The sequence below is a fragment of the Chaetura pelagica genome, unplaced genomic scaffold (assembly GCF_000747805.2).
Source record: "Chaetura pelagica isolate M959 unplaced genomic scaffold, ChaPel_1.0 scaffold405, whole genome shotgun sequence".
Classification (NCBI taxonomy): Eukaryota; Metazoa; Chordata; class Aves; order Apodiformes; family Apodidae; genus Chaetura; species Chaetura pelagica.
The window spans coordinates 1588771-1605313 of NW_009953489.1; the positions used below are offsets into that span (position 1 = coordinate 1588771).

The 16543-nt window shown below is 36.9% G+C and overlaps 1 protein-coding gene across 1 annotated transcript in view; it reads left to right on the top strand.

The window, feature by feature from the left end:
- Positions 1–16543, top strand: part of DENND1A (DENN/MADD domain containing 1A) — a 184049-nt gene that overhangs the window by 119046 nt on the left and 48460 nt on the right. Inside the window, 1 exon segment of the mRNA XM_009998932.1 lies at positions 13580–13650. Coding sequence (XP_009997234.1) covers positions 13580–13650 — 71 coding nt within the window.

Below are 16543 nucleotides of genomic sequence, written 5' to 3' on the forward strand. Positions count from 1 at the left end.
CTGCTGAGTATGTGTGTTTTCTGTAATTGTCTTAAGCCAGATTTTAAGTATGGAAGAGTATCTGTACATGTGATGTGATTTCAGTCTCTGCAGACCTCTGTTGCTGTTACGTACAGCAAAACACATTAGAAGCAGTGTGTTTTCTTGGCTATACTGAGGCAGGTTGTTAGCTTTATGAATATTAATTTAATTTCTAACCATGACAGCGATGTGAGCATTTTGTTCACTTTAATGACATTTTAAGTAACTGGGTTTTTTTGCTGTTTGTAGAAGGATTGTTTTTATCTTCTAAATACGTAATTCAGAAAAGTAGGTCATTTTCAACAGAAATAGCTGTATAATTGCCACGTGTGTGTAAAGGTGGTTTGTAGTACTTAATAAGTTGTATATATTGGTAACAGAGAAGGGAGAGGAGACTCAAGATTCTCTGCTCAGGGATGCCGGCTGTGCACTTTCTTCTGCTGACATCTGGTGGTTAGAACCAACAGTTCGTTGATTTACTTTCACTATCTCTTAAGAAACAGACATCCTGACAACAGTCAGTAAAGGTAAGCTCACGGTGTAGGGTGACCAAAAGCAGTAGCAGGCAGGGTGTGAAACGGTCCGGGGTGCTGGGTTTCAGGGTGGGATGCTGGTACAGCTTGCTGAGGCCGTGGGGTGCTGCATCACCTGGCTTGGGTGTGATGTTTTACCAGCAGGTTCCAAGTTTGACCTACAGATTTGTCCAGTGACAAGCTTTCTGTCTGTCCTCCAGTGAGCTTTGCAGAAGGAGCTGTGTGTGCTTGATACAACATTTTATAGTTTGAGAGATTTGAAAAAGTTGTTTACTTGCACTTTGATTATAAATCTGTATATTCTGAATGGTTACTTCTATTTCCATGTCTTGGTTCCTTTTGTCCTTATCTTTGCTATAAAAACACTGCTAAAAATTTGTGTGCTTATTTCCCTTTTGCAGTGCTGCTATTTTTTGTATGGTTAACTAATGGGGAGTAATTTTATCCTTCATAACCCAGATAGCTGTCAGTGCCTGTGTTCCTGCAGGTAGTTTTCTCTTAACTTCGCTGGCCTGCATCGATAACTTCTTATATGCAGGTGCTGTAAAATGTGGTGTCTTTTTCTCAACACAATATACATGGTGTACTGAGGTCAGAGATATAGGTAATGCAGGATGAGCTAAAGTAGCCTGTTTTATTTCTAATACACCACTGAAGAGATGTGTCTGTGCATGGGTTCTGGTATTTTGGTTTAGTTACTATGAATTTATTAATCTAGTTATTAGGGTGATGAACGCTGCGTTCTTTGTGAAATACTTTATTGTGTGTATTGTCATATTGGCTAAATCTAGACCTTTCATTTCTAAACTCGATGTGAATCGGATTTTCGTGGATTGTTAATGTGCTAAATAATAATAATTTCTGTATTTTATACTGGATTTATGCAGTTGCAACACCCGTGAGTATTTCCAGTATGTGCCAGTCTGTGGCAACAACGTCTCTGATTTGTGGCAGCGCCACTGAGGAAGAGAAACACGTAATGCAGTTGCATTACTTGTAGCAAGAATATTTATTATTTGACTCACAGTATCTTCTTGATGTCTGCCCAGCAAAATCTGTCACTGCTTTGCTCTGCTTGAGAGGCCCTTCTCTTAGGGAATGAATTGGAATGAAGTTACAACAGTGCTGGGATGTCTGTGCAGTGCTCAGAGGGGTCACTGGTTACTTGCTCAGTATCAGATTTTGCAGTTTCTGAGTTGAGTAAGTCTCAAAATAGTGGGGAGAAGAGAGCAAAGGGAGCTGTAATGGTATTAAAAGTGTAATGAAATTATTGACATCATGGTATGGATCTTTCCATGCACTAGATCGTGCTGTGATGGTGCACATCAAAACTGTAGAATATTTAACATTTCTGAGTATATTTATTCTGAATTTTAACTGTGGCACATGGGATCAATTTCAAATGAGATGTAAAAGTTCCTTAAAAATGTTTAAGAAATTAGGTGCAACTTATCAGTTAAAAGGCGTTTTTAAAAGGCATGCACCTGCATTTTGGATAGGACTTAGCTTGTCCAGCATCCGTTAAAAATGGATGTAATTTCCTGTATTTGATGTAGCCTCTTACTAGAGCCTTCATAGCTGTTGCTGTTCTTGGTATCAATACACTGGTGCAGCCTCTGAATTGCTGTCTTCTTACTTCAGCAAAAGGAGATACTTTTTCTCAAATCTGCTTGCACAGTTGCAATTTCCTACTGTCCCAGGATATTGTGTTTAACATCTCAGCAATCTTGCCAGAGTTGTTCTTCTTATGAGCTCTGAGCAGATTCTTATTATCCAGAGTACTGTAGCTAATTAAGATGAGGTATTGATGTTGCACTGGCATCATGTATTTGCTGGCCAGGAACTGTGTGCACTTTACAAGAAAGCTGTTGCTCTTTACCTCTGCTTAAGTTCATGGCCAAGGAAGATAAAGTTAAAATCAGTCCCACAGATATCTAGGTCTCCTAGAATAGTAGGAGTTTCAAAGCATTTTAAGAGGACAGTTTACTTACCCATTTTAAGTTTTGACACCACTAAGGATATTTGCTCTTTGGATTCAAAAATGATGACATGATACCAGTAACACAAATTGATACATTTCTCAGGAAGACATTAAAGCAGCAGTGTGATGGCATGACATAAAGCCACTGTATTAAGTATTTTATATCTGTCTCTTGCCCAGACTAATACTGTAAATTCCTTCAACAACTCCAGATCCATGAGATCTGAGTGGGACAAAAGTCAGAAGAGAAAAGTAGATATGTGGTGCAGAGTAAAGATCAAATGCCAGTCGATTCCAAAAGGAAATTCTGTTGGAATGTGTGTGCAATAACATAAAAAAGTGCATGTTACATACTGGTGCATGATTCATTTTGAAAAGGCTTTGTAGCTTTCAGTACTTTATCTACTATGAAGTATGATTGTTGCCATGGTGATTTATTTTTTTTTCCAGTTATTCAGTGGAAGAGTAAATAGTTGTTTCCAACTCCTAGTAATTGCTACAGTCCAGTTATTTCATCTACGTAGCCATCTTTTGCATAGCTTTTCCCCCCTCGCTCTGCATGTATATTTTAAGGGTATACAGAGTACGTCCTTCTCTTTCATCTGAGTTGTCTCCATAGGTCAGAGTTTTAGGAATGTTTGTCCATTTATAGAAAAAACAAAGAAGATCACTAATGCTTATATTATGTGCGTACAAACTTGTTAAAAAAATCCCCAAACTGTAGGGGAAACAGTGAGCAGAAGCATATAAAATAGAGCTTTGTGTTTTACTTGCAGTCTCATTGCGCTTATTTTGAAGTTAGTGCCAATGTATACATAACAGGAGTTTTCTTCCATCTATTGGCTGTTAACTCTCAAATATAGAATGGTTTAAGTTGGCAGGGACCTGTATAGACAGCCTAGTCATGCCTAAATGATGGTGATTTCTAAATCCCATCCTGATGTCTTTACTAACAGATAGGGGTAGACAATGACAGCAGCATTGACAGCTACAGTGTGGAAAACCTGAAGCTTGTGTGATAAAAATGGAGATAAATTGACTTTTTCTATATTCTGGAAGTCAGACTTAAGACTTTTTTCCCTAGTATGAAGATTCTGTGAAGATTTTGAAGACCCTAGTGTTGGACAATCTCACTTAGAAGCTGCCTGTAGCTATTGTTATGTTTTACCGTTTATGGAAAGTGTCTAGAAGTCACACTACCCAGAATTTACAGTCACTGACTGTGATAGATTTATTGGGGACAGACAGTTCTGTTTGTTTGTTTTCTGTGTGGTTTTTGTTTTCGTTTCAGTCCTGTTGCTGTGTTTTGTCTCTGAGCATTACTGTTGCTATAGACAAGTTTCAGCTTTGGCTTTTGCTGTTGTAAACCTTAAATATGGCTCTTTTCTAACAAACATTTACTGTTCTTCAAAATGCATTTAATATTCTACATCTAAGTCTGTTGAGATATACATATGTTAATGAAACTGAAAAAACATTCTCTTTAATCTCTTATAGCAGTCTGTTATATAGTAAATAGAATTGTTTTGTAATTTCCAAATTGGTATAAGTTACCATGTTGTATAATTCTGTGTGCTACACTAGGGAAGGGCATCTAAGATCCTGAAGGACAGACAATAAAAAATAATATTTGTGAAAGTCAGTCAGAGTGACCTTCTGCTGAATCTGGCGTTTCTGCTATGAAAGACGTGGTCAGACTTTCCTGTCTATCATATGTGTTACAGGAAAAAAACAAAACAAACAAAAAAACCCAAACAAAACCAACCAACAGATCACCCAAAAATTCGACAAGCTATCATAGGAAAGGTATTGTCCTTCATCCTGAAGTTTAAGGGATCCTGTGCTCTGCATCTCGTGGTGCACCAGCAGCATTACTAGATAAAACGTTAAGTTTCTTTAAATGTGGTTTTCAGAATGCTGATGTTTGCAGCTTTTGAGATTATTAATGTTTACCTGTTTCGTGCTGACATTGAAGTTTTGTGGTGCCTTAGTATCCTGGTTGGAACCTGTGAGCAAGCTGAAGAGAAGTATGTTTCATTGTGTCAGTAACTTTGCAGCCTCTGTAGAAATTCCATGTTCAGCCATCAGACGGGGTAGGGGAACTCTGTGTCTTCTGTGTTGGTGCTGCAGAAAGGAAAGCAGTTTTGTTCAAAAGCCTCTAAATCTTCCTGTTACCGAGGAAGGTTGTACAGTGAGGAGCAGCTCCATGATGCTTCAGCTTTACTGTGGAAGGATTTGTACATTCCACTGATAAGTTATTCCTCTGTGCCTTTCACACCTGATTCTTTTTGTTTTTCCATTACTTTATGCACTGCTTTTGTTTCTTCTCAATTTATTTGAAGCCTTTTTTGTGTGTGTTTTAGACTGACTTTTGCAGTGTTTTCATTGTGTTTTCTCCTGATCCTTCACTTTTAATTTAGAGTGCACAGTATCAGCAAGCAATGAAGCAGTGTGCAAATGCCACCATGCAGGAAAAGTTGAAGATATTTCCTGAACTAATAAAGCGCAGGGGATTTAGAGTAGAACAATGAAGCAAGTAAACAAACACCAAGCATAAAATAACATGACCATTGAATTCAGCTTCTGTGTGAGGTACTCAGTGACTGTGTTTTTTTTAAATGAGCCGAGAATAAGTTGCATTTGGTATTAGGGAAGAACCTCAACATACACCCTGCACAAAAAAACCCCAACCTATAAGGCTTTCAGGCAGGTGGAGAAAAAGTAGCATTTACATTCTGACTTGTATGAGCAGCTCTACAATTGAACAGAGTGTATGACTTCCCTTGAAAGAATATGGTAGAAGAGATTTGGGTATTTGGATTTGTAAAGTATACTTAAGTAGCAGGCAGGCTTGAAGAAATAATGATAAAAAGTATAATATTTAATCAAGCTAGGAGCAAACTAATAGTGCTTCATAACAGAGAAGTCATACCCCTCTGGTCTTTCACCATGCACGTTACGGATTATGAACTTGAGTGCATGATTTGTGCTCTTGTAGTCCAAAAAGAGTAAAGTAAAAGACAGTAGATCAAAATAATTAATAATCATTTGCATACATAGGTGATAGAGCTCATACAGTGAAAGTCTAAAATGCTGTGGGTTAAGACAGAATAAGACATTTGTATGCATGACATAGTTGACAGTTAAGTTTGATTGCTTTCCATGGCAGACAGCATGGGAGACCTGCTATCATTCAGAGTTTACTTCTCTTCAGAATCATCTTGAGATACTCTGATACTGCCCTGGGGCTTTCCAAATCACATGTGACTGTAGTTTCAGTTGTGTACTGGCTGTCATCTTGTTTTTTCAGGCCTGGGGAGGGATGGGGGTGCTGTTTCTGTGTGTGTTCATGCTGTATTTGTTGCTTGCTTAAGGCTTCTGGAAAGAGAAAATATAGAAGGAAACTAAGCCCTTTTCTTGTTGGTTCTTGCGTATCGTGACAGAATTGGGCAGCTTTGTTCCCCAAATATGTTGATTTTGCTATGGGCAGACCATTAGTGAAATATAAATTCTGTCTCATTATCAAAATGCTATATAGGCAAAAAATTGACATTGAGGACCACCTTTTTCTTCTTCCATCTGTTTTGGGGGGCACAAAAACGTAAAATGCAGAGGGCTGATAAATGCATTGTTCTTTATAACACACTATTTCAGCCTAGTGAAACATCAAATGAAAAGATTCTGTCTTTTCGTCTTCTAATTTAATTCATTGTTTTCTGTTACTTTCATTCAATGAGTAGCAGCTTTTGGCAGTGGCATATTCTATTGTGACTGAAATATGCATTTTGTAAGTCATAACTTTACTTGGTATTTAAATAAACTGTATATGTACAGCGTGCAAGATTTATGCAGAGCACAGCTGGAGGTATCCTGCTCAGAATTCCTATGGTTTAAAGTACCTCTTTCAAGTTTGAAAATGTGTTGTGAAGTAGATACCATTATGATAATTGGAAGTTCAGCTTCTCTGTCTTGCTCTATTATTTTTTTTTAATACAATTAACACATCACACACACTTCACCTGGTCTCTCCTCATTTACCTCTGACACTTCCTTGATATTTATTTGGGCACATGTGTTGTCTTTGCTTTGAACTCAATGGTTGGTATATTCACTATATTTTTTTTAATAAACATTTTCCTTGTTTAGAGATATACAAATTAGTTTGCATTGTTAGAGAGAAGTGTACATATTGATGTCAATTTAAGTCTTTTACGTATTTTTTAGATGATCAGGACATAAATTGTATAAAGATTGTAGAGAAAACTGTGATTACTCTCAAATCAGAATACCTGCTGGGAAGTTGCAGAAGCAGCTCATTTTATTACAGTAATCATGAGGGAACAGTACAGAGAAGATATTAGAAAAGCTATATAGAGAAAAAATTTTTAAAATATGAGTAATACATTTAATTTGAAATTGTTTTATTTAAGGTAGCATAAGCATGAAGCGCAGAACTCTGTTTTGTTTGAATTAGGCTTTATTCTTTCAGATACAGCAGCAACGCTTTTATTTCTGAAGATGAAAGACAGTAAGTTTGTTTTAAAGCTAAAACGGAATTTCTGAACTGGACCTAATAAAACACTATTGCCATAGATTTTATTTATTAAATAATGTATGTAGTGTGTTCTGTTGTGTAACGTGTAAAACCACCAGCAACGTAACACCAGTTTCCTTCAGAAAACAACCAGGAATTATATGAAATGTTTTTTTTTTTAAATAATTTTGGAAAAAATTAAGTTATCTGACACATCACATTTCAGTGATAACAGAGGAGAAAAGAATATGACAATATCATAACACTGTGTCTCATTTATATAAATTAGGTTTGGATTGTTTTGTGTTATTTTTCTGTTCCCATTTAATGTTAGTTTTAGAAACAATCCTTGGAGGTTTGGTAAGGAAGAAATCCAAAATCTGGTCTAAGCTTGTTCCTCATGATAAATCAAGTAATTCTGGATTATTTGATTTATTTTAGCTGCAGTTTGGAATTACCTGGGGCTCTGTTTTTATAGAGTTCCTGTTCACTGTTTGTTCCTGTGATAGGTGATTTCTGTAATATTTTCAGTAACTGTATTATCAAAAATGTCTTGTATTTACAAAATATCTTATTATAGGAAAAAGGTCTACTGAGTAAGAATTAATTGTTTTTAAATTGAATTGATCAACACCAAGCTGTTCAGGTCCAGGACTCCAGTGTTTTCATATGAAAGTTGAAAGCTGTTTAGAAAAAACAGAAAGCAAGCTGTGTGCTTGAAGGAGTTTTATAGAAAGCATGATTTTTATTCTTTACGAAGGATTTGTCTCTGAGTTCTCATGCATTGCAGAGAGTCTTCCTTGTCTCCTGCAGCACCAGTTAGTTGTGAAATGGAAACTCGCACATTGTGAAAGGATCTGAAATGCTGTCCTCAACGAAGGAGTGTGGTTGTGACAAAACACAGAAATGAGGTGTTTGGTTGCTTCACCATAGTCATCACCATGGAGAGATCTATTCTGCAGTTGCATCTTTGCTGGGTTGCTTAGGGAAGGGCACAATGCAGAAACCATTAGGAAAGGGCATTTCTAAAGAGACCTATATCACAGTAATGCAAAAGAAAATGAGTGGTTTTTTTTTATATGCCTTTGACTTGGGCTTCCAGTTTTCAAAATGCACATTTAAAATTTTATCTATAAAAAGCTACTTGAAAGTGTGTTTTAATTTTTTTTTTAAAAAAACAAAATAATTCTGTAATAAAATATTTCAGGCACTGGCTAAGCTGTAAAGCTTAGGGCTGATAAACAAAGCATCTGAAGCCAAATGGCCCCTTAGCTAACCCCAATTAAAATAAAGATTTCATTGCTCTCTGTCCTGACAGAGAGGGAACATATTGTTGCCTTTAAGGGAGTTTGGTTAAGTTAATGAAAGAATTTATTTCATTTTTTCAAATACAGAACCTAATTAAATAAGTTTCAACTTGACTTGTAGTTGAGGACATTTTAACTCCTTAAAGGTTACTTTTGTGTCCAAGTATCGCTCTTTCTGGAATAATGCCTGTTTTGTGATTTACGTAAGAAATTTTATAGCAGATCTCATGTGAGTTACTATATACCTGCTTTATATATACATACAGAAATACTGTTGATTCTAAAAGCATAAAACTTGTTATTGATGTTACTCACTTCAAGCATCCGATTTGGCATTGTTACTCAGAGATAGTAATTTACACTAGGTTCTTAAAAGTAATGTCCAAATGAAGGTGAAATGGATTTGCTCTGAATGCACCTCAAGAGCTGTGAATGATACGTGCACATTGTCTTCTCCTGGTCATCAGTGAAAAAAAGGATGTATTGAAGGACTATTTTTGGTGAAGTTCTCCAAGCAGTACTTAAAATCTGTATCTCTTGGAACATTTTTTCTTCGGATTGGTAGTGAAAATGAAAGCAATTTGTAAGGATTACAAATGTGGTTAGTTTGCGTTTCTTCAGGATCTGTCTGTACTTGTGTAGGTAAAGTTCCATCTTCCATGTATCAACTAATAAATTATTATATATTCTCCACTAATAATAGGTGAAAAATGAAGAACACTTTTAGCTAAAGATACTTTCTTTTACATACAAGAAGATCTTAATACTACACTCTTGAATACAGTCACAGAATGTGAATGCTGTCCCTTCATTTTTTGCGTAAAACTCAAATGATTTTCAATAATGGTTGTGTCTCTGGTAGTGAAATCATATGAGATGACTTAGGGTCTCTGTTGAATAATAGTGTTGTTTGGCTGTGTGGTTTATACTTTCTCAGTGTAGTACCTGTAATTAAAAGCCTCTTACCAGCATAGTTCAGAAGATGATGGGTTCTTTTAAATTGTTACAGAAGCTGAATCTAATAAAGGAGATTCGTGCTTAAGGTAAATAATTTTTAGATCTAACAGGTATGTAAATATTTTCACCAAATATATCTGTGGAGCTATAAATATGTATATTGTTTTGGAGCAGTGGCTTTCCAGTTAATAGGGAGGGCTTCTTGATCAAAATTGTAAAAACATACAAGTATTGTGTTCCTCTCGTTTGCCGGTTTTAAGCTAATGTTTGGAGTCTGTGTTGTCTTCCAAATGTCACTTAATTGTGTTCTCCTTTACATGTCGAATAAATTGCATTCCCACTTTCTTAAAATGAGATCCTAGGGTGGGCAAAGAAGCTGTGTCCCATTAAGGGCTGTTGATTTCCCTAAGTCAGTCATTGTCAAGGCTTTTGACTAGTTTTGCATCAGGTCTGTGTGACACCAGATTTGATTGTTACCTTCAACTATGGAGGTAGATGTTACTCAAGGAATTTCTACCTGTGTGAGGAAATAAATTATTTTTATTTACAAATAAGTCACAAAATACTCAATCGTTTAGGAGAGGTTTACAGGGCTTTTTAGTTGAAAAAGAGTGTTCTTGGATGTGGGTGTGAACATAAATGAAATGAAGGAATAGATGGTACCAGAGTCCTAAAGCTTACTTTGGCATATGTTACAGATCCTGAGATAAGTGAAATGCAGTGCTGCTCTTTTATCTTCTGTGAATTTCTGTAGATTTTTTTAGTTAAGATGTGTTTCAGAAATCTCAAGAATAGTTGCCAAACATAACCAAAAATAAAACATCACGTCCAGCCAGATTTCTAGATATCCTTGTTCTGCCCTAAAGCTACGTTTCATGTCCGTTATCTTGTCATAGCTTATTGTGCTCAATTTTAATTAAATTTTAATAGCAATTTTGCCGTCAGAACAGACATGAAAGTTTTCCAAAGACTTATTATACCCATAGGATACTTCTCTTACATGTTTTTCTTGCTTTTAATCTTGACCAAATTCTGTTCTTAGAAAAATCTTTGATGACAAAAAGCATGAAACAGAGAATGGGGAAAATAGCATGGTGACCTGAGTGACAAGGATCAGTTTATAACCAGAAGTCATCAATTGCATTTTTAATTCTTTGGGAACATTCATTTTAGTAGTCATATAAGAAGTCTTAAAAACTGATGTATATAATAAAGATCTTGTTTTTTATTTCATAGAATCATAGAATGTTAGGAGTTGGAAGGGACCTCTAGAGATCACCTGGTCCAAGGCCCCTGTCACACCTGGGCAGATCACACAGAAATGTGTCCAGGCAGGTTTTGTAAGTCCCCAGAGAAAGACTCCACAACCTCTCTGGGCCTCCTGTTCCAGTGCTCTGTCACCCTCACAGTAAAGAAGTTTCTCCTCATGTTGAGATTAAACTTCCTCTGTTCTAGCTTCCATTGCTCTTTGTCCTATTACTGGGCACCACCAAAAAGAGATTGGCCCTTTCCTCTTGACACCCACCCTTCAGATATTTTTAGACTTTAATAAGATCTCCTCTCAACCTTCTCAAGATCAAACAGCCCAAATGATCTCAGCCTTTCTTCATAGGAGAGATGCTCAAGTCCCTTAATTATCCTCATAGCTCTCTGTTGGGCTTTTTCCAGTAGGTCCATGTCTCTCTTGAACTGGGGAGCCCAAAACTGGATACAGTGCTCCAGGTGTGGTCTCACCAGGGCAGAGTAGAGGGGGAGGAAAACTTCATAGACCTGCTGGACAGACTTTTTTCATAATGCACCCCAGGATACCTGTGACCCTTTTGGTCACAAGGGCACATTTTGCGCTCAATGTTGTGTGTACACTGAGGATTCTACATTTAGGTTCCAAGATACAGGTGCTGAATCTTTTGATACAAAAACTACTTTTGCAATGCTGCAACCTGCAGTTCTTGCTTTTCTGTCTTTAACAGTGTTGTATTCACAAATGTTATGCACAGCTTTTACTTTGGTCTCTTAGAGTCTGAAAAGTGACTTTATGCTTAAAAAAATAAAACCAGCATTGGTTCATCAATCCTTATTGCTGTATAGGAAGCTCTGTAATATTAATTGGTTGTCAGATCCCTAAGAAATAATGGATTAGCATGCTTGATGATAATGCCCTGATCAGAAGCTGAAGATTGCTGATGTCATCAGCCTCTCTAACAGATTATTACAGATATGCATTCAGGACATTTGAGTGGATTGCATTTCATTAATAAGATTTGAGCAGACAATACTTAGTTGCTGTTGGCCCTGCTCTGACAGCTAATTACTGAATTGAAGTGTGTACATGGCTAAGAAACAATGGAGCACTTGTCAGGAACATTAAAACAATGCAGAAATAGTGCCAAATCTTGGAATCACGCCTTTGAACAGCTTTTCTTGTCTGTGCAGACCAACTTTGGGACTTAGATGATTATGTTGGTTAGACTTCAGGGAAACAAAGTTTGTTTCTACTGACTAAAATGCAGTACAGTTCTGTTTTGTCCATTCTTCTGTTTCATTCATGTGCTTGTATGTACTTAGTTTGATTGCTAAACAAAATTACCTCTTGCTTACAGACATAATTGCACATTTTCACCTATAAAATATCTAATCTGGTTATTTGGATACTGAAGATACTGTCAATGTCAGACAATTTTGTAATATTACTTACAGGAAAAGCTCTCCCTGACAATTTGAAGGAGCAGAATAGGGAGTGACTTCTCATTGTCTCTTCCAGTACAAAAAAACCCACAGGCAATCAAGTGAGGTTTTAATAGCAAAGGTTTGAGATCCATGAGAATGAGCTATTCTTTCTACAGTAGGTAGTGATCTTGCCAGGCACTTTGTCAGATGAGACTGTGGAGTTTGTATCAGTTTTGGGGAAGATTGGAGAGATACTTGAAAGAACCTTCTATTTGCTTATATTTAATACACAAGCAACAGCAGACTCAAAAAATTCCCTGAGATGAAGTTCTCGATCTGATAGAAACTGAGGGGAGAAATAACATTCAGGCTTTCTACTTTTGTCTTTCTACTTACAACAACATTGGATACACAACAGCAGGCAGATGGACTTTTCATGTGATCAGTTATGGCCCTTGTGCTCTAAGACTGTGTTGTTTTTTTCCCTTTATCCTATATTTGAGTATCGACCACTGGAAATGAGATGTTGCTAGAGAATTACTTAACTTGTCATAAAGTAAAAAAAGACAATCAAGAATTTGTTTCAAATGCTGAGTGGACAAGGCTCTTCCCTACCATCTCCATTTCAGGCATTCTGAGGTGTTTCAGAAATAGTTAGCTTTCAGATGAGATGATGTTTCTGTGCTGCACCTTCTGTGTTAAGCAGTTTCTATACTCATCTGAAAGCTTCCTGTGCACAAGTCACTCTGGAGTAGAAGGAGCTGAATATACAGTGTGTTCAGTACTATAAAAAGGGGCTTATCTAAAGGCTTTTATAAAAACCTGTGTTAACTGCTGCGGTTTTCTCTTTATGATGTATTTACAGAATTGTTAAAAGTAACACAGTGCTGGCTACAAGGCATTTTTATAATCCAATTCAACTGACTTCTGTATTGTAAAAGAAGGTGCTAGTTATTATTGGAGATTTTTTTCTGTTGATGTTAAGAGGAGTCTTGGATTACAAGTTTAGTTTATCTTGATGTGTGCATCCACATCCCTGATTATAATGAGAGCCAGTGCCACCTCTGAGCAGCTCGTGTTATTTAATCTGAGCATCTCCAGGTCCACAGGTAACATGGAGACAAGGGAGTTTGTACTAAATACACTTCAGCCTTTATAACCTGAGTGGTACTTACTCATCTTTCTGGTTTTGCAAGGCATTTTACTTTTTAATCCTTAAACATTTTAGTTAGTAAACAGAAACAGAGGAAACAGAGGTGGCTTTTTCCATTCCAGTGACAAAAAGGATCAGCCAAATATGCTGATTTAATCACATTTGCAAACTGGTGACCTATACAAAATTGCAGCTTACTTTCTTGGTCAGTATGAAAATGCACCTTGTAAAATGTACAACTTTTAATAATCCAAGAGTTGTAACTAAGGTGCTTAAGAGATTCTGCTTTAGTGTTCATTCACAAGGGTCTACTGCAAGCCATATCATTGGACAGTAAAATAATTACAGGAGAAAAAAATATTCTATTTCATTTGAATTTGAATTTAAGTATTTTTTTATTTCAAATTTGCTGCTTCAATTGGAGAGGAAAAAAGGACAGTAGCAGGTTGCCAGTGAAGGGTCTGTTCTGCCTGATGAACTAAAAAATTCATGTTCAGGTGCTGGGATAGTTTGCCATTTTTACAATTAATTTTATAAAACAAGTTGCAGACTGAGCTCTGATTACATGTATTCTCTCTCCATGGAAATTGTCCTTTTCCTCGTTTCGAATTATATGAGTACAACGAAATCCTTATTTTACATATTTATTAACAAGGCTTTCATCCCTGTGGTATTGTAGCTATCCTCACCACTTTATGCAAGGAAATTAGAAGAACTAACAAACCTTTAGGAGGTATCAGTATTTTCATTATTCTTCATATCTGTACTCTTCCTGCGTGTTGCTCCACCAACCGTTACTTACTGGCCTTCCTTTCCACATACTGTTGATGGCATTGATTTTTTAAATTTTTTTAAATTCTGAAATAAATCACACTGTAGGCCTCATGCCAAGTTCAAATCTCTTTGGATATCCATTGTTAGGAAATTGATCAGAGAAGAAATGATGTTGTCTCCACTGTCTGGCACATGGAGGGTTAAGGGAATTTTTAGCCTCACTAAAAAGTATTTGGTCAGGTACTCAGGTGCTGGAAATTTTCTTAGCAACATCAGTCACCTAGGAACATGATCATCTGCTGTTCTGGGGTAGAGATTACAGAGCTTAATGATTATCTACTATAAGCTGCAGCTGATGCCAGACTCTACCCCCTTTACACCTAATTAGCCTCATTAATGAGCTCTTCTGCTCTCCACAGAGAGGGCTTCCTCCCTGGAATAGGAGGCAAAAATACTTCACCCAGGTAGATGTGCTGAAACCTTTAATTATTGCCCACACCTGCAAAGCCTTGTGTCTCTGACAGCAATATTGCTTAGCTGAAATTGTGCTTATTTACAGTGACCACAGTACAAAATATTAACTCTTTAGGACTTTAGGGTTTGTTTTTAAACTTTGAAAGTATTTATATAGGGTATGAATGTTAAGTACTTGCAAATGTTACGCTTAATAAAGTTGGTGTGTTGTTTGTGTGGGTTTTTGTAAGTGACAGCAATGATTTTAAAAGTTTCTGAGTTTTTTGCTTAACCCTGAAAAATTAGTTTAAATTGCTGTTGAATGTCAAATACTGCATTACTAAAGCTAAGAACACTCTTAGGCAAGTTTCATTCCTTAAATGAGCAACTTTTGCATTTGAAGCAATGTAATTTTGTACTGCTAAGATGAAAATAAGGAAAAATACAGATGTAGTAATCAATGTAGCAGACAAAACCGGAGCTAATCAAGTGTTCTGGTGTGACACTTTGCTGCAGGAATTCTTCCTAAGTATCTACTACATTCTGGGGTTTCAACTTCTTGAAAATTGATAATGTGGTTGGTTTTTACTTGTTTTAATGCTAAGACAGGTGTATTACAGTTTTGCGTGTGCATTTTGATCAAGGTGATTATGCCTGTGTAGTACATCAAATTAACTCAAAAAGCAGTTTAAGTCAGTTCTTATTTTTTTACTAGGCAGATTTCAAAATGCTAACCTCTCAGGGCAAATACTTTGGTGGTTATTTAGTAACTTATTCCACAGTAGCCAGCTTTCTTGAGTCTTGAGCAGGAAATAACCTGCTGTGGAAATAACCTGCTCTGGAAGTACCTGCCTAGCGTCCATAGTATAGGTGCTTTGTGGCACTGGAAAGAACATAACCCAGCCCTGTGAAGGAGTCAGCTTGCTTGGAGATTAAGTGTGCAGGTGGTGAGTGTTGTGCTGTTGTTCCAAGCTTATCTGTGGCGCACTGCCAGCATCTGGCCTTTTCCTGCAGCAAGGGAAGCAACTGCACAGAAAATCGTGGGCTGTAGGATGCTGAGAGTCTGCAGGCAACTATAGTCACAAGTTGTGATTCCTTCTGAGGGAGTTTGAGCCAGGGAATTTTATTTTTTTCCCCAGAAATTAATCTTCTAAAATTAACAAAGTATCATGTGGCCTCTGCAAGGCCTGTGTGGAGTCATAGAGCTTTTCAGCAAAAGTTGTGAGATTGTCATGTTTTAGTCAACTTTGTTTCCTTTAAGATGTTATTAGAAGATGACAGAGCTGATTTGAACTAGATCAGTAAAAAAAATATTAATAAGTTGAAAGAATTGAGCTGATTTGAACTAGATCATTAAAGTTAAAAAGAAATATGGAACAGTAAAAAAAATATTAATAAGTTGAAAGAATATTAAGAAACTGAAAATAGGGTGTCAAAGCTGTGAGGTCACCACAGTAAATGTATATGCAGTGCAAAGTTTGTTTCACTTTATTAATAATTAAAACAGAATCAAGTGTCACCAGCCCAGGCGTAACAATACACTGTGTGGTTCACAGAAAATTGTGCTTTTTTCCATGAATGCAATCTGAATTAGATGCTAGAGTAAAGCATAAAATGAGTAATTTTTCAAGTATTAGGATAATGTTTTGTCAATTGTTAGTGTTCCTATAAGTGTTACATAAATGGGATTGAAATTTGTGGATTCTTCTGAGTCAAATCAGAAGTTTTGTTCCATTTCCTAGGGGAGAAAAGTCTGAGGTTCTGGGACTTCTACAAGATAAAAATTATCATTGAGGTCATGTGGGTCTGGAGGGGAGCAGAGTTGGCATTTTTGGCCCAGCAAATATCTGCCCATCTGCTCTCTGTCAGAAGATGTTAGAAGTGCATCTGGATCCGTGCCCCAGAGTTCCAGCTCGGAGCAGGGCATGTGCTTGTCTCCAGGACAACTCAAGGAGCTCTGTAAACTACTGTGCTCAGAGCCAGATGCTTCTCTGCACATGTGGTCTAATTAGATGGCATTTTTCCCCCTCACAAAAGAGTGCAGAAATTTTGTGTTGTTTCCATGTCAAAAAATGTGTAGCTGATATAATGGGAGTTGGGAGCAGTCATGTGGCCAAACACAAAATGATTACACTTGCTGCAAAGCTCAGCTTCCGTGTGTGT